General features: G+C 53.9%; 1 protein-coding gene across 1 annotated transcript; it reads left to right on the forward strand.

Moving 5' to 3' along the window:
* Nucleotides 1-561: 561 nt before the first annotated feature.
* Nucleotides 562-17482, forward strand: ALKBH5 (alkB homolog 5, RNA demethylase). The gene is made up of 5 exons (XM_030285127.4): nucleotides 562-830; nucleotides 981-1785; nucleotides 7618-7698; nucleotides 11766-11921; nucleotides 13550-17482. The coding sequence occupies exons 2-5, from the start codon at nucleotides 1064-1066 to the stop codon at nucleotides 13731-13733; spliced, it is 1143 nt and encodes a 380-aa protein (XP_030140987.4). The 5' UTR covers nucleotides 562-830; nucleotides 981-1063; the 3' UTR covers nucleotides 13734-17482.
* Nucleotides 17483-19086: the final 1604 nt, after the last annotated feature.

Raw genomic sequence — 19086 nt, forward strand, 5'->3', positions numbered from 1 at the left:
TTTTGTGTCACGCTCGCTGCTGCAGGGGGCACGCTGCCCCTCGTGTCTGATTCCCCATCAATCACCATGTGTTTCCTATTCCCGTGCCTCAGTTTCCCCCACCGGTCTCTTTGCCCATCCCGGTGCCTCAGTTTCCCCTGTAGCCCGCCCGTGCCTCAGTTTCCCGCACCGGTCTCTTTGCCCATCCCGGTGCCTCAGTTTCCCCTCCAGCCCGCCCGTGCCTCAGTTTCCCCGCTCCTCCCCCGCCCTCAGTCCTCCCACCCGCCTGTCGCGCTCCTCGCGTCCGCCAGGGGGCGCCACGCGCCCGCCGCCACCTCCGCGCCCCTCCCTCCCCGCCGCCGCCGCGCGCGCGCGCTCCAACCGCCCAATCAGCCGGCGGCCCGCGGCGCTCGCGGCCGCCCCCCGGACCAATCAGCGCCGCGCGGGGCGGGGCGGGGGCGGGGCTGCCGCTGCCGGTTAACGGCGCCGGTGGGCGCGCGCGGGGGGGGCGGGGCCGGGCCGCGCGCTCTGTCCGTGCGTGCGCGCGCGAGGGGCGGGGCCGGGGGCGGCGGCGGCGCGTGCGCGGCGGGGCGCGGGGCGGCCCCGCGGCGATCCGGGATGTCGGGCCGGCTCCTGGTGACGTAGCGGGAAGGGCCGCGCCAGACCCCCGCCTGCCGCTGTCCCCCGGCACGGCACGGGAACCTCCGCACCTCCTCCGGTTGTCCCCCACCATGGGCAGAGCCGCGGCGGTGGGAACGGGCAGGGCGTCCGGCTCCTCCGCTGGGAATGTGCCAGGCCCTGCCGCCGCGTGAGCACCGGCAACGTTGTCCGCGCCCGCCCCGGGCCAAGCCGTGAGTGTGGCGTCCGCCGGGCCGCCCCTACCCCGGGAGGGAGAGGGCGGGAGCGGCGTCCGTGGAGCGGGAGGGGCGGGAGAGGGGCTGGTGCGGTACCGGGATCCCCGTGCTCACCTGCCCGTCCTGCGGGGCTCTCTCTCCCGGCAGGGCGGCGGGTGCCATGAGCAGCAGCTGCGCGTCCCCCGCCGCCGCCCGCCGGGATCGATAGAGGCGGGGGCTGCGGACGCGCCATGGCCGGCAGCGGCTACACGGACCTGCGGGAGAAGCTCAAGTCCATGATGCCCTACCGGGACGGCCACAAAGGCGGCGGCGGCGGCGGCCTCCCGCGGGAGCCCCCCGAAGCGCCGTACGACCGCAAGCGGCGGCACCAGGAGGACTCCGGCTCCGAGCCCAGCGACTACGAGGAGCAGAAGGAGGAGGAGGAAGCTCGGAAAGTGAAGAGCGGCATCCGCCAGCTTCGCCTCTTCAGCGCCGAGGAGTGCGCCAAGATCGAGGCGCGCATCGAGGACGTGGTGTCCCGGGCGGAGAAGGGGCTCTACAAGGAGCACACGGTGGATCGGGCGCCGCTGCGGAACAAGTATTTTTTCGGGGAAGGTTACACCTACGGGTCTCAGCTGCAGCGGCGAGGCCCCGGCCAGGAGCGCCTGTACCCGCGGGGGGAGGTGGACGCCATCCCCGAGTGGGTGCACGACCTGGTGATCAGGAAGCTGGTGGAGCACCGGGTGATCCCCGAGGGCTTTGTGAACAGTGCCGTCATCAACGACTACCAGCCGGGGGGCTGCATTGTCTCCCACGTGGACCCCATCCATATCTTTGAGAGGCCCATCGTCTCCGTGTCCTTCTTCAGCGACTCGGCGCTCTGCTTCGGGTGTAAATTCCAGTTCAAACCCATCAGGGTCTCGGAGCCCGTTCTGTTCCTGCCCGTGAAGAGGGGGAGCGTCACGGTGCTCAGGTAACTCGCCCGCGTTGCCGAGGCTCCGGTTGTGTAACGCGGATCACGAGGCGCACGGATGCGCGCCCCGACGGCGCCTCGGGCTCCATCTCCCTCGCCTGGAGGTGCTCAGGGCTCCGCTGTGCTGGAAGGGGTGAAGCAGGGATTTTGGGGAGGTGGGAGCTTGTCCTGCCGCCGTTGTGGGTGCCCTTTCCACGGGGCTTGAGGCGAATGCTGGTGGGAGCGTGCTAGCAGAGCTGAGTTAGCCATTGAGTCCCCGTAAATGGTTAAAATAACATGTTGAGACACAAAATGGATCCTTTGCCCAAGAGTGGTCAGAGTGGAGCAGCTGGTAGGGACAGGGCTCCTGGATCTATTCTTAGCTTCCCTGACCTGACCTTAATCGTGGAGAGAAGGTGTGAATGGCCTCGTCTTCCCGGTCTGCGAACTGGGAATGCTGAACCCTCCCCTGCCCGGTGACGACGGGGACACCGGAGTGCAGAGCCCCGCGTGATTGTCACTTGGAAGTGCAGCGGGTCACGGGCACAGGAAGGGACTTTCTGTGTGTTGAGGAAGAGCCGTGGAAGGTGGAATGACCTGCCCAAGGTCACGCAGCTACAATCCAGTAAAGCTGGGATTGGCACCGGGAAATGCCTGCTTCCTAATCCCGCTGCCTCCCGGTACGGGCTGGGAGGGGGACAGGCAGGTGAGGACAGGAAGGGCTGGAGCACCGGGATTCTGCTGGTGTCCAGCTCCTGGGGAGGGCAGCTCGAAGCCTGGCACCGGGGCTGGCGATCCCTTGTGTCCCTGAAGGTCAGAGTGCTCCCTGCCAGGAGCAGGGATCACCAGGGCTCTGCCAGCAGTGCTACCAGCTCTATCCTCCTTTCTGGGGTGGTTTTTTTGGACTGGTGAAGGTCCAGGCTGGTTTTCCGGGCTCCCAGGCTGTAATACAATCCCTTGCTTTGGCTTGTAAATTGATCGCTGCAGGGTTCGGGAAGGAATTTTTTCCCCCCACAAACACACGGCCTCCTTGACTGGGGCATCAATAATAAATGCTGAGATCTCACGTCGCTTTTATCTCGGAAAAGCTGCACAAACATTAACTAATCCTTGCCGTACCCCGGTGTTAGGTAACTTGTGTGGATTAGCCGGGGATGAGGGAGGCTGCAGAGGGAGTCGGGAATGGCGCTGAGGATATTTTCCTGTTCTCTGGTGGTTTGACAGGGCTCAGGGGGCAGAGGTCAGGGTGATTTTGTGAAATGGGACCCTAGGGGACCCATCCTGCTCTGTATCTTTGTAATGCAGAGCAGACTCCATCCCCAGGGATGGACTGCCAGGTGTGAGGCAGCTGCTCTGCTCCCTGACTTCTCTAAGAGACCAGGAGGGAAACTTTCTACCCTAATTTTCCTGCTGCTGATGCGACCCCCTCTGCTGTCTTTCCTCATCAGGCCTGGATAAATAGTTGTCCTTCCTTTTACAGCCAGAGACCTTCTTTTCTTAAGACAGTGAGAGTTTTATCCTGCTTGGAAGCATTCTGGCAGAGCTGCTAATGCAGGGTCAGCCTCAAGTCTTGCAGTCAAAGCCTCTTGAAAAACTCCGGAGGAGGATCTGCAGTGGAGGATGGTGGGAGGAAGGAGAGATGTTTTCTCTTCTCCAGGACCAAAGAATTATGTTTTCTTATTCCAGACCCTTGCTCTTCCTTCAAAACTGCTGGGGAGAGGCTGCTGGCTCAGGGCTCATGGAATTGGAGTGAGGTGTCTCCCAGGGGTGTTTGGGTTGTTGGCCAGTGTCATTCAGGTGCTGTAATCAGTTTGTTCATGTGGCTGAAGCAATCCTACAAACCAGGTGAAGATATCTGAGATATCTTTTCCCTCTAAATCCAAGGGCTGCTTTCTGACCCACCCCACTGCAGCTTGATCACGGTCAGATGTTCTGCCTTCCAGCAAGTAATAGACTTTAAAACAGGGATTATTTCAAATTTGGTACAGCAGTTAGCACGTACTTTACACTCACTTAGGAGAGATTCTGCCAGAGTGACTGTTCCGTGTTGATAGGATGCTGTCTGGAATCAATTCCTTGCCTCACAGCAGCTCTCCTGGTCTCCCATCTAACTCCAGCAATCAGGAGGAGTAGGAGAGGTGCAGACCGTGCTCAGGGGTGTGACACCAAATCCAGCCCTTGGTTATGACTAAGTCAACTCCCCAAACTTGGCGTTTTCTCCTCTGGCTAAACAGCTGCTGGAGGCTGTTGCCCTGGAGATGGGGAACGGGCACAGATAGAGGTGGCATGCCTGTAATGTCTGGGATTCAAACCCTGCTGGGTCAGTGGCTGCTTCTGGCCTGCTGCCCTTCCAGGGCAGCCATGTGTGTTTGGGGGCTCTGTGGAAGTCCTGAGGATCTAAAGGAAGCTGTTGAATCCCTCTCTTTGACCCCACAGCACTCTCACACTGGCCCCAGATTGGCTCTGTCCCGTTTCTGCTCCTAATTTCACAGCTGCTGACCCAGTAGGGATTTTGCAGTTTCCTTCCCTTGACTTTGTTTGCTTGCCCTGAAGCAGGATGTGGTGTTTGCCAACACTGAACCTGCCTCAGACTCCTTGGAAAGTGTTCAGACCTCTAACGACAGGTGAGGTGGAACAAGATTCACGTGGCTGGGCTGTGCCACTCTGCCAGAAGGCAAAGGCTGAGCCACCCCATGACCTGCTAATGAGCCCTTCCCTCTTCCAGCAAGGCCCTTTCTCCTCTCCTTTCACATCTGCAGGGAAGATTTGCTCTTGTAGCTTTTGTGATCTAGAAAATGACCTCCTCCAGTCCCCTCTTGTCCTGCAGCCCTGGGAAGCAGGTGCTCCTGCAGGTTTGTCCCAGTGGCAGCCAGGCCAGGAGGAAGCATCAGCTCCCTGGGAGGGGCTGCTGACTTCACCACGTTTGTGGGTTTTTCTTATTTTAGCAACAATTTGGTGAGCATCAGTCGATAGAAGCAGCAAGGGGGGAGAGGGAGGAATTTGCCTTTTCATGTGGGGAACATGTGCTTTGAGAATGCTTGGGCTGGGAAAAAGGAAGGGAACAGGGGATGTGTGGAGCCACCTGGGATGGGGGGTTCCAGGTGGATCCGTGCCCTGCAGCTGCTGTCATAGGAAGCAAATCTCAGCACTGAAACTGTCAGGTGTGTTGTCTGAGCATTGGAAAGAGTGCAGCTACAGCTGGAGGAACGAAAGGCACAGGTAACATTTCCCAAATTCCCAGGGCTTGTGCCATACGGGCTTCCCTCCCGCAGCTGGAGAGTGCTCCAGGTCGTCTCCTGGCTGCTTGTAATGGCAGGGGAGTGCTGTGATGTGTGTCCCTCCTGTTGTCTCGAGGCGTGCCTGATGGAAGCACAGTCAGAGCAGGCTGGAGTCGCTGGAGGATGAACCTCCTTCCTTCCCAGCTGGAGGAATCTCTCTGCAGCTGTCTGCTCCAAAATAGCCTGATCCCTCAGAACAGGCTGTTGGTGCAGAGGAAGTTCCACATGTGCCAGTGGTGATGAGGCAGAGATTTGTTCAAGCTTTTCTTGTTAGAGTATGTAGAACTTCAAGGCTTCCTTTCTGGTGATGTTTGCACAAAAATATCCACTTTTATCTCTCTGTTAATCAATTCTGGCTCAGCAGCGGCTCTTCCGGATGGAAGAATACTCAGGGAAGGGTTGGGGGTGTAAGGTTTGACAGGTTAGTTTGGAATTGGGGTCTGGTTTTGGGGTAGTGTGTGGAAAACATCAGCACTTGCCCATGTTCTTCTGGAAAACACTCTGGGATGGAAATGTCACACTCGAGTGTTCTTAGGGGCAGGAATTTATGATTTTCCTTTCCAGGTTGTTTTGAGATTCTTCTCTGGGCAAGAAATCTGTGCATAGACCCTTGATATCATTGTGGGTGTTTTCCTTCAGGGTCTGCCCTTTCACCCATCCTCAGGGCATGCAAGAATGCTGGCACGAGGCAGCACGAGTATGACAGCCTAATAATCCTTTTCTTTCATTTCTCTGCTTGTGCAGAGGCACTCCATCACTATATATGATACAGTGCAGAGTTTTCCACACCAGTTTGGCACTCAGGCCAGACTGGTGTGTCCCCCTTGTGGTCTCAGACCAGAGTGGTGGGGCTGGTTTTTGATGTTGCTCATGTGGATATGGGACCACAAACTTCCTGGTGCCACTCTGGAAGTTATCTGGGGAAGGAGTGAAAAGAAGTGTCCAGGCTGACACCTGGTGATGGAGAGTGCAGGTCTGGAAGCAGGTCTGGAAGCAGACCTTTCCCTGGTGCTCAGGGTGCTACTGAGAATGCTGAGTGGAATGTTAACGTGGGTGATATTCATGAATTCACTGGAGCTTGACACAGAGATTCCAGGAACATAATAGAGCATCATCATAAGGCCCTTGTCGTGTTCTGCAATGCCTGGAGCACGGTGGGGATGGACACCACCCCTGCTTCAGCTGGGCAGGCCTTGGACTTTCAGCTCTCCTCGCAGAGCAGTAAATCTGTGTGTGAGGAGGTGTTTCTGGGTGAGTGGGTGGGTTATCTAACCAGATCAAGGAAACCCGGTCCTGTCCCTGGAGAGGACTTGTGTGTGTGAGCTCTGTTCTCTGCTCAGGGTGTCCTGAATAACCTGCCAGCCCCTGACCCTGGTGTGCCAGCAGTGGCACGGAAAAGCCTTGTGGGGACACTGGGCCTGGTGATTCCTGTTTCGGGCTGGGCGTGCAAGCTTGAGCAGCCTTCACCCAAGTGCCTCCCAAGGTGTTCCTGCCCTTGTTGGGTGTTTCAGGAGGCTCTGAAGAGGCTTTGAAGAAGGCTCTGGGTGAGCTGACACTCTCCAAACGGCAGGTAGAGGGCAGGCCCCACCTCTGGGACCTGCTGCCTCACAGCCCTGCGGTCACTGGGTGTGCTCCCAGCGTGGTTTGTGTGTCACAGCAGGTGTGGTGGCCGCTCTCCATGGACCCACCGTGACCTCCCCTGCTCTGCTGGGCACAGGAGCCCAGCTGGAAACAGCAGCAGCCATCAGGAAACGCTCCGGTGTGTTGTGGGAAGCTGGGGCTGTCCTTGGCCGTGGCTTCTCTCCAGCCTGCTGAAAATGTGGAGTATCTGGAGTCATGTCACACAGTGAAATACTCCTGCTGACAACAGCTACTGCTTGAGCCTGGGCTTTTCCTCAGCCCAGGGAGCTGTTTCACCCTGTTATAGGAAGATTTTGGAGGAGTGCAGCTTGCTTTGCAGGTCTGAATTTGTAGGTTACCCCATGAGTAGTGGGTTAGGGCTGGTGATGTTCTTGTGGTGGTTGAGGATGTGCTGTGTGATGGGGAGGGTGATGAGGTGTCTGTACTCAGGGAGAGGGGGTGAGAGGCTCAGCTCTTACCATGACTGCACCCCTCTGTGACTAAAAAACCTCCTTGATGTGTTACATGTTTGGGTCTGGGTGTGCTGCACATCTGAGCTGTGAGAGATGACTTTTCTCATAGGCATGTTTGGGATGATGCTTTGGAGGAACGCTCATTTTTTTTCCCCCTGTTGCTTTCTAATTTCTTCATAAATTAATTGTCTGAATCTACAATTCTGCATTTCTACAGTGCTGGAGCAGGTGGCAGTTTCCTCTGGAGTATGCTGAAAAACTGAGTCATGAAACCCCCCAAAACCCCTGACTGTCCTCATTCTTGCCCGATGTTTGTTCCTGCCTGCAAGTCTAGCTCCTGTGTGCCTGGGGGGTGGTGTTTGGAGGAGGAATTCCTGGTGGAAGTTAGGAAGTACTGACCAAACTGAGTTGTTGAGGCTGGAAACCACTTTCTGCTTCTGCCTGGCATGTCCCTGATGGTGGCTTTTTGTTTGTGTTGTCAGTGGGTATGCGGCCGACGAAATCACACACTGCATTCGACCACAGGACATCAAGGAGAGGAGAGCTGTCATCATCCTCCGAAAGTAAGTGTTGAAGCCCTCCAGACATCGAGATAAACGTGGATGTGGTGTCATGATGCTTAAACACTTGAGAACTGTGTTGCTTGTTAATTTGCTGGCTTGATCTTACACCTTGATTAGGTGTCACTCTGACACTCGCTCATGTCTTGCTGTACTCGGCAGTGGAAGTGGCTGGAACCTGTTCCTGCAGGGTTAATCACTTCTTGGCTCTGTGCAGCAGCACTTTGTTGTAATGTCTGGGGTTGCAAGCCCTTCTGGTGCCCAAACTGGCTTTCTTTCCCTTGGCTGCCCAGCTCCAAACACCTGGGTATCAAACTCCTGTTTTGGGCTGTGTGTACAGGTGTCTGGGTGTGTGATACCCACATGTGTGTGAGTTATCTGGATGGTCTTTTGAAGCTGATACTTGTGATGAAGAATGTCCTATGAAGCAGAGAAAGTTTTCTTGGTATCATGGCTTTTGTTTCCTGAGGAGAGAGGAAAACACGTAGATGGCTCAATGCTCATTACAGAGCTTGTCCTTCGAGTCTGTGTTGGGAAGCCAAGCTCCATAAGCTGTTTTAGAAAGGGGCTTCCTGTTCTAGAAAAGCACTCTTGATGGCATTTCATCAATCAGTGCTTTTTCCTAAAGCTCTTAAGAAAATGAGAGACAAAGTAAACTAAGCCCACCCCAAAGTACCTCGGTAAAACCTTCTTTTCTGCCTAGAAATGTCCTCTCTTATCAGTTCCTTCTACTAGGAGACCAAAAAATGTGACTGCCACACATTGACCCCTGCTGACTGTGCCTTGGAAGGTGTTAGCAGTAATTCTACTGTCAAGAAGAGTCTTTGTAAATGAAAATACACACTTTGAGTCCTGTAAACCCAGCCAGAAACGTGGGCATTGGTGGCAGGGCTGTGGTTGTGGCCCAGGCTGGCATAAGGCTCGCAGGCAAGCGGTCTGGATCCAGACTGGATGAGCTTTTGGATGGCTTACTTGATTTCAAAACAAGTCTGGCAACATTACACGGATATGGCACAAAGCCAGTGGAGTGGAGTTGGACATCTGGTTAGAGAAACTCATGGAATGAAGGCAGGAAAAACAGCAGCCCTGAGGCATTAGCCAAGCAAAATCAGCCCAGACCCAGGGAGGCAGGATGAGATGTGGCAGGAGATAGAGTGGGGTGAAAGGCAGGCTGTGGCCAAACCAGCCCACAGCTGGGTATGGCCTGTGAGGTTTGGGGCGAGAGGTTGTGATAAGAACTTACAGCTGTTGTGTTCATGGCGTTGGAGCAGCCAGGGAAAAGCAGCACAAGTGCTGACAAGGAGGCATCTCCAAGTCTTGTAGCTGCTTTGGTTGGACTTTGGGAAATAGGAGCTGCCGGTCCTAGGTTGTGGAGCAGTTTTCTGGAAAAGACAGAGTCAGATAAATAAGCTAAAGCCGTCCAAACTGGTGCAGATATCCAGTGTACCTGTTTAAACTGGCTCTGCCTCTTGCTTTCTCCAGCCTTGGTAAGCTGAGGGTGTTGGATTGTTCCAGTCAAGCCTGGCTGCCCTCAAAGTGCATCTGGGAAAGAAGGGACCTTAAACCTTGCCTTGTTTCCAGCCCCTGCCATGGGCCAGGACACCTTCCACTAGATCAGAGCCCCATCCAACCGGTACTTCTCTGGGCAAGCTCTATGAGTAAAGGATTTCTTTCTAATATCCAGTCTAAATCTTCCCTCTTTTAGTTTAACACTGGTCCCTCTTGTCTTAAGACCATCTCCCAACATAAAAAGTTGTTCTCTGTTTTTTATAAACCCTCTTTAAGTCCTGGGAGGAGCAGTGAGGTCTCCCCAGTTGTGCCCAGCTAACCTGGTGCATTCCTACTGAAGGGACAGAACCTGGAGCTCTGCTGGCTTTGTTTGCCCTTCCACCCTGATTTTTGGGGCCTGATTCGCTTCATGTCAGAGCAGAGGTTTCTCTGCCCATCAAACAGTGAGGGCTGACCCAGCAGACAGACCAGATGAAACCACACCAGCATTTTTCTCTTGAGCAAAGCAGAAACCCCCTGGTAATTATTTCTGCGTAGATTTTGCAGCCGTAGTGAATCCGTGATGCTGTTTGCCAAAGGCTGGGCTGTGATTGCTGCCAAGTAGAGCTCATTAATTGCTGCTTATCCCCGGCCAGGGCAGCCACCTCCGCGTGTCCCGTGCGTGTCCCTGCGCGCAGCGGGGCCGCCGTGCCCTTTGCTTGTGCCGTGGATCGCCATTCCCCATCCTCGGATCATGCGGCTGCCTGGAACAGGGTGTTGTGCAACCAGGAAAGCAGCTACTTCCCCTGGTGGCCTGCGAGCACCAGAGCAGCCAGCAGCCTCTTCCTCTTCTTGGTGGTGAGGATCAGCCCTGAGCTCTCCGGATCGGATCAGTTGGATCATCCCGGTTGGAGCTGGGATGTTCGGCTCTGAATTCCCAGACATTTGAGTCTGTCTCTGCTCTTGCCTCTGCTCCGAGCGTGGTTTCACTGGCAGCAGCAGGAGGAGCAGTGGGGTTTTGCAGGATTCTCCAAAGCAGTGTGGTTACTGAGCAGGTCATAAACATTTCAGTGTTTGGTGTTTCCTCTGTATTGGATCACAGGGCTGCCAGGAGCCAGCAGGGTTTGGAAGTGCTTTGAGCCAGGGCAGGGGAGGAACGGTGCTCTCAATTTATGAGATGCTGGCAGAGGTAACGTGGGAGGTGGGTAAAGCAATTTCAGAGGATTTTGCTGCCATTCTGCTTTCACTCTCATAAGTAGAGTTTCTCTATTTGAAGGTATGCTGTTCTCAATTTTAGTGTCACCTCTCCTTGTACCTGGCCAGAGGCAGCATGGCTGATGTTCCCTTGCTCTTGCAGTGTATTGGGTGTTGGTTTGTTTGAACTGCAGCCCTGCAGTTGCTGTTGTATTTGAGAGGTATTTAAACCACGTCCCTTGTCACGGGCAGGATCTGCAAGGCCTGGAGCTGAGAACAACTCAGGATGACAGTGTGGACTAGCACAGGCTCCAGCCTGGCAGCTGCCCGTGGAAGTGTTCCTCATTTCTGGCATGCTGGGCAAACTCAGGCTGCCATGCCCAGCTTTGTCTGTGCCAGACTGGCATCACCCTGATTAGCTGAAGAGGCTCTCCCTGATGGCAGAGAGAAGCTTGGCAACTGGATGTTTCCTGATGGAAGTTTAGATTGGGATTCTCCTGTGGAAACCTCCCTCAGGAGCTAAAGTTCAGCACAGGAGAGCAAGTAGTGGTTCTCCACCTTCATTTTTGCATGGCTACAGTCCTGTGAGAGTTCTCCTTTGGGATGAGCTGTGCTTGCTCTCCAGCATAGCTGCTGGAAGGGATTTAGTGCAGCTTCTGTTTGCTACGCCTTCTCCTGACTCGTACTTCAACTCTTGCACCTGGTAGTCAAGCTGAGGAACACCTGACCCCGGGAGATCCGTGGGCAGGAGGGAGTTTCCAGGTGGAAGCAGTTATTACTGTTGCAGGTGATGATGCTTTTGCAGGGCATCTCCCACCCAGGTGGCTTAACTGGAGCTGTGAGTTATTGCCAAGTGATTCCATGGAATTTCACAGCTGCTCCAGCACTCTGCTCCTTATCCCAGAGCCAGGGTTGCAGTGAGCTCGACGCCTTTTGCATTCACCTCATGACTGTGTGTCCCTAAGCCAAGGCAGGACAAAGGACAGTGGCTTCAAACTGACAGAGAGTATATTTAAATTAGCTATAAAGAAAAAAGAATTTCCTGTGAGGGTGCTGAGGCCCTGGCACAGGTTGCCCAGAGAAGTTGTGGCTGCCCCATCCTTGAAAGTGTCCAGGGCCAGGGTGAGCAGGGCTTGGAGCAGTCTGGTCTAGTGGAAGGTGTTCCTCCCTGGGTCAGGGGTTTGGAAATGAGATGATTTTCAAGGTCCCTTCCAACTTAAAGCATTCTGTGATTCTGTGAAGCTTCTATTACCATAAAGCTGCAGCTTGTTGTGCTGTGGAATGGGGTATTCCTGCCCCTTCTCCTGAGCTGTGTGGTTGAGGTGAAGGGTTCTGCTGTGATTCTGTAGAGACTCCTTGCAAATTCTCTTCTCTTTCAATATTTGCAGAACAAGACTAGATGCACCTCGATTGGAAACAAAATCCCTGAGTAGCTCTGTGTTGCCACCAGGTTATAACTCTGACCGCCTGTCGGGAAGCAACCGGGACCAGATCCTGAAACCAAAGCGGTCCCATCGCAAAGCAGATCCTGATGCTGCCCACAGGTAGGATCATCCCTCCTAAGAGCCATGTCTGGGATGTTATCTCTGTGCATAGCTGAGGTCCCTGGCCTCAGAACATATTTAAAACCATTCTGATTTGCACCTGCCAGGTGCTGTTTGCAATACCCAGATCTGTTTTATCAGAATGAGCTCTTTATACGTTCCTCCCAGACTTGTGGAGGCTGAGCTCTGGCTGTAAGCAGCTTACATTGTTTATCCTGTGAGTGGCATAATGAAGAAGCAATAGATTTGGCTGGCTTTTGATAATGCAGTCGTTCAGAACAATAGTTTCCCTGCAGCTAATCATTTCTGACCTCTATTGCCAAGCAACCTGTGCAGCTGCGTTAAACTATATTATGAAAGCAGTCCTGGGAGGGAACGTGAGGGTTTGCTGTCTGGGAAAGGTTAAGGACTTCTTGGGAAGCTTCTCAGGCCTGTTTTGATTCCAGAGCTGTGTGTGTGTATTTTTGTGTAAGAAACCAGACCGTGTGGACGTTTAAGGCTGACCTTCAGGGAAGCTCCTTGCTGAGGTTTCAGACAAGCTTGAGCTCTGCAGCAAGGCTTCCCTTAAACTCCTGATGGCTGTGAGTGATAGCCAGTCTGCCAGCTGTCCTGCATATTCCAGTTGAGGATCCAGATGGCATTTTTTGCACAATGGGTACAACCCAAAAGTTGATTTGGTCGCAGGGCTTGGCTGCCATGCAGTCCCAGCCCTGTTTGAACCTGTCCTGGAGGACGGAGGGTGGGGATGGTTTGTTTGTGAGCAGTGTTCATTCACCTGGACGCAGGCTGGAGGATGGATGAAGATCTGGAGCTGGGCTGCAGATGCAGCTTCCCTGGGAGCACGCAGAGGGCTGGTGTCTGATTAGAGGGGCGATCATGCGGGACAAATGTGCACATCCCTCAGAGCTGTTTTTCAGCCTGATGTGACCTTATCAGGCTGTGGGGGATGGCTTGCATAGTCTCCTGCAGCAGATGGGTGTGAAAAACATGTTTTTCTCTTTCTCTGGCCCCAGAGACTCCAGTATAACAGGTAATTCTCATGGATCTCATAGTGGGATGTCCCAGGAACCACTCAGATAAAGTAAATGGTGTGTGCAGCCCACCAGTCCTGCTAGAAAGTGATCAGAGGCAACTCTGCAGAAATAACAATTGCACTGTGTTAATATTTGAGAGGACAAAGGATTTTGGAGCTGTGGTGTGTCATCCTGCACCATAAGGAGCTCAGCTCTCTGCTCTAAATTCTGCTGCAGTAGAGACAGACCCCTCTGCCCAAGGGATTTTTCTTGGGGTATTTTTTGATTTTTCTTGCAAGTAAAAAAAAAAGAGGTTGACTGGAGGTGTTACTGGTCGAGGTAAAGGCCAAAGCTTGCCTTGGGAAGGGAAGGAACTGGCCCATCATAGCAAAGTTCTCAGCTGCCCTAGGGAGGTGCAACTTGGTGATCTATTCCTGCTCTGCTAAGGAATAGATGGCAGAGCAGGAACAGATCACCAAGCACTTTCCCAGTGCTGGGAAAGCAGTGGGAAAACGGGCAGAGCTCTCATGGCAGGTTAGCTGCAGACAGTGTCCAGGAGGAACGCCTGGATCCCGTCGTGGTGCGCTCTCACTCCTGTTGTCTCCCTCTCCACAGGCCACGGATTCTAGAAATGGATAAGGAGGAGAACAGGCGTTCAGTCCTCTTACCAAAACATAGGAGACGGAGCAACTTCAGCTCTGAGAACTATTGGCGAAGGTCTTACGAGTACACGGAGGACTGTGAGGAGGAGGAGGAGGACGGCAGCCCCGCCAGGAAAGTGAAAATGAGGCGACACTGAGGATTGCACTTCCCAGGCTCGTGGAGCTGATGAGATTGGCCTCCAGTCTGTGAAAACTTTCTCCTCCCTCTGGCTATCTTCCATCTAGCTTCAGTTTTGGTTTTTCCTTTCAGGCTGAAGAGTAAACAGGAAGGATTTGGTTTTGTGAATGGAGGAATGCTGAGACATACGTGAGGATGGAACATGTCCAGTGCACGTGGTGTCCTGAGTCATGGGTCGAGTGGGCATCTCTCCCTTAGGAAGCAGATAAAGTTATGCCAGGTTGTCTGTTGGGATTTCTTTTGAAAACACCAAAAAGTTTAACTGTTTCATTGCGCAAGATTCAAGAATTGTATTTTTGTTTTGGTTTTTCGTTGGTTTTTTTCCTTTTTTTTTTTCTTTTGCTTTAACACTTTCCCTTTCCAAATGTTCTAAATATGATGTTTGACCCCAGGAGCTGAAATCCTGTGGTGGGCTCGTATTCCTTGTTTCACCAAAGGGCTCCTTGGTCTTTTTTTCCTGGTGGTTGTTGGGTCTGTTTTAAGGGTGCCCTGCAGTAACTGGAAGTTTGAAGCTTTGCAGACCCCTCTTGCTGCGACCGATTTCAAAGGGTTTAGGACATTTTTGTTGCACTTTAGTGTTTTAAATGCCGTAGGTTTCCTTTCCAGACCCTTTTCCCAAGCCAGCATGGGCTTGCAGCCCTGTGTCCCTGCGCTGCCCTCTCCAAGAAGAATGTACTAGAGCTCTGGTTTCTCAGTGCTGGTCTGACTGGGGCTGTGCTGGAGGAGGAAGGAAACGTGGCTCAGCGTTGTCCTGAGATCCATATTGGAATCTCAGGGCTGCCGAGTGAGGGATCACACTGAGCACGTGCTGCTTCCCAGAGCTGGGGATAGCAAAGAGGAGTAGGAGACGCTGTGCTTGTGAGGGCCTGTGCCTTGGGACCCCCGAGGAGAGCCCTTCTCCACTGCCCCTTCCAGGTGGAGAGAGCTGTGGGTGCAGCATTCCCATCCTGAAGGACTGGCTGCACTCTCGTGGAGCAGCACCAGGAGCTGCTGTGGCCCTGGGGGAGCTGAGCAGCTCTGTCCCCTCCGAGGCTGGCTCTGGGAGCAGGGACGCTGCAGGGCTCGAGTTTGGCCCCAGTTCAGTGCATCCAGCACTGAGGTTGCCTGCTTTCTCCTGGCTTTATTCCTGCCTGTGTTCCTGGGGTAGGGAGTTTTCTGGTTGCTACAGGAAATGCTGAGAAGAATCAGGCATTCAGCCCCGTGGAGTTGTGATAGAGCATCTGCCATCATCATCCTCTTCTCCCACCTGGTTTGTGTTAGCCCAGACCAAAGCCTTGGTGTTTGCAAAGTTTGGGGCCCAATGCCATATTTAGAGCTGTAATTTTAAGGAAAACTTCATCCAGTTGATTCTTTGAACCCAAGTGTTGGCAGTTGTAAGGAGTAGTCTTATTTTTAAATTTTTACTGCTTTGCCCTCCCTCCAATTGTAGTTTTTCTTAGTGTCGTGTCCCCCACACACTTCATGGTCTGCACGCTTGGCAATAAAAAGATGTGATATATTTTGAAACTTGTTTGCTGCTGGCTTGAGGGGCTCCTGGTCTAAAACAACCACCCAGGCATAGTTCCCTGCAGTGCTGATTGAGGATATCTGCTGACATCTGGGTCTCACTGTCCTTTTCCTTCCCTGCTGATTTTTTTCCTGGTGTTGGGGTTCTGCTCAGGCTGCATCTTGTCACATGAGCTCAGAGGATGTTGCCATCACCTTCAGCACAGTGCTGGCTGGGGGGGTGTTGGTGAGGTCCCCAGTGCCTGTCTCTGATTATCCACTGGTTTTCCTGGTGGGAGCCCCAACTGGCTCCGTGCTGAGGCACAGCCTCCAGAGGAATGTGTCTTGTCAATCCAGAGATCCAAAATTTTGTGCTTCTGCTGCTTGTGAAACCTTGAAAATGCCGTTTTCAGACCACCCGTAGCATTTGAAGCGGTGTTCCTCACCCTCCCAGCTTTCTGCTGTGAATCCAGGCCAGCTCTTGGCTACAAACCCCCTGTTTTGGGCAGCTTGGCATTCCCCTGACAGCAAAACCGCACGCAGGGAGCAGAGATCCCCTCTCCTCCTGATGGCTTTGTCTTTCTGGATCCATCCTGGCCATGCCCTGTTCCAGTCATGGTGACAGAGGTCACTGCCAGAGGTCTCAGCGCTCCCCTCCTGGCTCCCAGTTTTATCCCTACCTCTCCAATATGGATACTCTGCCCTGGTGTCAACTCAAAATGAAGCTGGAGCAGCTTCCCAGAGCAGAACTTCCATGGGATGAGGTTCTGGCTCTGTCTCTGGAGGTCTTACGCCTCTAGCCTGGTCCCAGCCACCAGCTCATCCCAGTCCTTGTGCAGGCTGTGCGTGTGCAAGATTTCCTTTCCCAGCTTGTTTTGCTGTTCCTGCATGTCCTGCTCGGGAGCTTTCCCCTCCTTCCCCGTTCCCATCCATGCAGTGGGGCAGAGTGGCTGGGGGGGCAGGAGGATCTCCTCCCCAGCCACGATCTGCTCTTGGTTTTTAACCTGACTGGTTGGGGCTTGACACCTTGGAGAGGGAGGGGGAGCAGGATCCCTCAGGAGAGGAGTCCCCAGCGTGCAGGCAGGGCCATCTTCCCACTTGTACAGACATTTTCTATAGACACGGATGTATATGTGTAGATAACATGGTTTTTTAACTCTTTTGCACTGAACAACATCGGAGTGAAACCCGGATTCAAAACTAGAAGACATTTTTCACATGGATCCAGAGGTCTGGATCCTTCCTGTTACCTGTCTGGTTGAAACTGTGGCTCGGAATTCCCGGGTTTCACTGCTGGGCTGCACACAGGCACAGGTCAGGCTGGTGGCATGGGGCTGGTGCTGAGCAGGGAGTGGGGTGAGCTCAAGTTTGGAGGCAAAACTCCTCCCCTGGGCCAGGCTCATGCACAGCCCTGACCCCGTTGGTTTGTCGTGTTCTGATCTGGTTGTGTGTGGTCCGACCTCTCTCTCCATCCACCCACAGCGTGTCCGTGCTCAGCCCCAAACTGGGAGCGACATCCAGTGTGACAATCCATGTGCCCAGACCAGCAGAGCTGTCTTTCCTAAGGAAGGTGGGGTTCATCCCTGCTTTTCCACAAAGAACAGGAGGATTTGGGGTTTGTTACTGGTACCGTATCTCAAGAAGGGTCAGTGGTGGAATTAGCCAAGCCCATGGATCAAAACATCTGCCAGGCTTTGAGAAGAACTCGGAGGGGGGACATAGTCTAGACCCTCCACCAGCAGCAAAGAGTCTTTTACCTGCCAAAAGTGTTCCCTTTCCCTGTTGGGAGGAGAAACATTCGAGTGAGAAATGTCTCTGCTCCTTCCCCTGCCCACACTTAGAAGTTTTGGCTGACTTTAATTTTTTGGGTTTTTTTTTAAAAGATTCTAAATTTTTTTTTTTGTTACCAATAAAAGTAAAAATTAAAAAAAAATAAAAAAGAAAGTGGCAATATTTTTTTCTGTAAGCTTTTCCTAGGAAAAAGCGTGGTTTGTAACAAAGTTGTACAGTTCTGAAGTTTGAGATACGAGAAGTACTGTGTGAAACGCTGTAAATGGAGCAGAGATTATTTTATGTACAGTCTGACGTGGGGGAATCTTTTAATTCCAGTTGATTCTTAGGAAGAATTTGGTTCTTCACTGTCAGGGTTTGGAATTTCATGGTTTCATTATTTTTTTTTCTTGTATAGATTGCTGCATTAATTGAATAAAAGCAGGAAGCATCTCTTGGCCTGGCTGTGTGGTGCTGGGGGTGGGATGTGCCTCCATTCCCCCTGGTAGGAGCCAGGAGGTTTGGAGCAGGGAACTGGTTCTAAATAAAAGGAGTCACCGGCTCCCTGGGGACAGGGCGGCCAGATGGGGTGGCTGTGCTGTCCTAGAAAGCAGGGACAGGGATCTCTGCCTTCCTGCCCTTGCTGCCAGCACCCTGTGCTTCGGCCTCTTGCTGAGCTCCTCATCCTCCTGGTGCCTCCTTCCTGCGAGAGGGACATGGTGGGGTGGGTGTGAGGTGCCAGAGAGGGGATGGATGGGATCTGCTGCTCTGTGGCCTTGCTTCTTCCTCCTCTTTTCCTTTCCTTTCCTTTTCCTTTCCTTTCTTCTTTCTCTCTTTCCTTTCCTCTTTCTTTCCTTTCTTTCTTTCCTTTCTTTCTTTCTCTGCTCTTTCTCTGCTCTCTCCTCTTTCTCTCCTCTTTCTCTCCTCTTTCTCTCCTCTTTCTCTCCTCTCTCTCTCCTCTCTCTCTCCTCTCTCTCTCCTCTCTCTCTCCTCTCTCTCTCCTCTCTCTCTCCTCTCTCTCTCTCTCTCTCTCTCTCCTCTCTCTCTCCTCTCTCTCTCCTCTCTCTCTCCTCTCTCTCTCCTCTCTCTCTCCTCTCTCTCTCCTCTCTCTCTCCTCTCTCTCTCCTTTCCTTTCCTGCTCTCCTCCCTTCTCTCTCCTATCCTCATCCTCCTCTCCAACTCTCCTCTCTCCCTCTTCTCCCTCCTCTTTTCCTCTCTTCTCCACACCTCTTTATCTCTTATTCCCTCTCCTCTTTCTCTCCTCCCCTTTTCACTACCGCCTTCTTTCTCCCATCTGTTTTCCTTCTTCCTCCTTTGACTTTTCCCTCCTTTTCGCTCTCCTCGGAGCAGACCCAGCCTCCCCAGGCTCGGTCCCGGCGCTTCGGGCCCCTCCATCCCTGCATGAGCCCATCACCGGGGCACGGTTCCCCGCTCGCCCGGGGCTGTTTTCCACCCCAAGCCCTGCACCACCCGGTGCCGCATCTCCCCGGGGCCGGGGTTAGTCAGCAGGGAGGGGAAGCCGTGCCCTGCCCGGGCTGACTCACCCAAAACTGGGTGCAGGGCAGGCTGCACCCCCTCCCACCTGGGGATGGTGCCGCGGGGGGAGTGGGAACAACATTCCCGGTGCCCTGGCGGGAATAATGAGTCGCCAGCCGGGAATGAGGCTCGAATGCTCATTCTGGGAGCCGGCAGGATGCTCCGGGCCTAGCAGCCGGGGCGCCGCCATGTTGATGCACCCCATGGCTGTGGGGCACACCAGGAGACCCTAAATCCACGACACCCCCTGTTTGTGGGGGCTTTCTGACCACCATGACCAAGCTTGGGGTATCCTCGCTGTCTCTCACTATGCCCACGGCGAGGGAAGACAGCGAAAGAAGAGGATTTAAAAAATAATACAAATAAACCCAGCGCAGAGGGCGTTGAGTTAGAAGACTACATCTCCCATCGGCAGCCGCGGCGGCGCAGGCGCAGCGCGGGTGGGCGGGGCCGCGGCGCGCGGCGCGCATTGCCGCGCGGTGATTGGCGGGCGGAGCTGTCCGTCAGGCGCTCCGCCCCGC

The sequence above is a fragment of the Taeniopygia guttata genome, chromosome 14 (genome assembly GCF_048771995.1).
Source record: "Taeniopygia guttata chromosome 14, bTaeGut7.mat, whole genome shotgun sequence".
Taxonomy (NCBI): Eukaryota; Metazoa; Chordata; class Aves; order Passeriformes; family Estrildidae; genus Taeniopygia; species Taeniopygia guttata.

Bases quoted from the DNA above. Each gene is read 5' to 3' on its own strand.
- ALKBH5 (XM_030285127.4), top strand. From the start codon at position 1,064: ATGGCCGGCAGCGGCTACACGGACCTGCGGGAGAAGCTCAAGTCCATG. The intron at 1,786-7,617 runs GTAACTCGCCCG...TTGTGTTGTCAG, and splicing joins GGGAGCGTCACGGTGCTCAG to TGGGTATGCGGCCGACGAAA. The intron at 11,922-13,549 runs GTAGGATCATCC...CCCTCTCCACAG, and splicing joins GATCCTGATGCTGCCCACAG to GCCACGGATTCTAGAAATGG.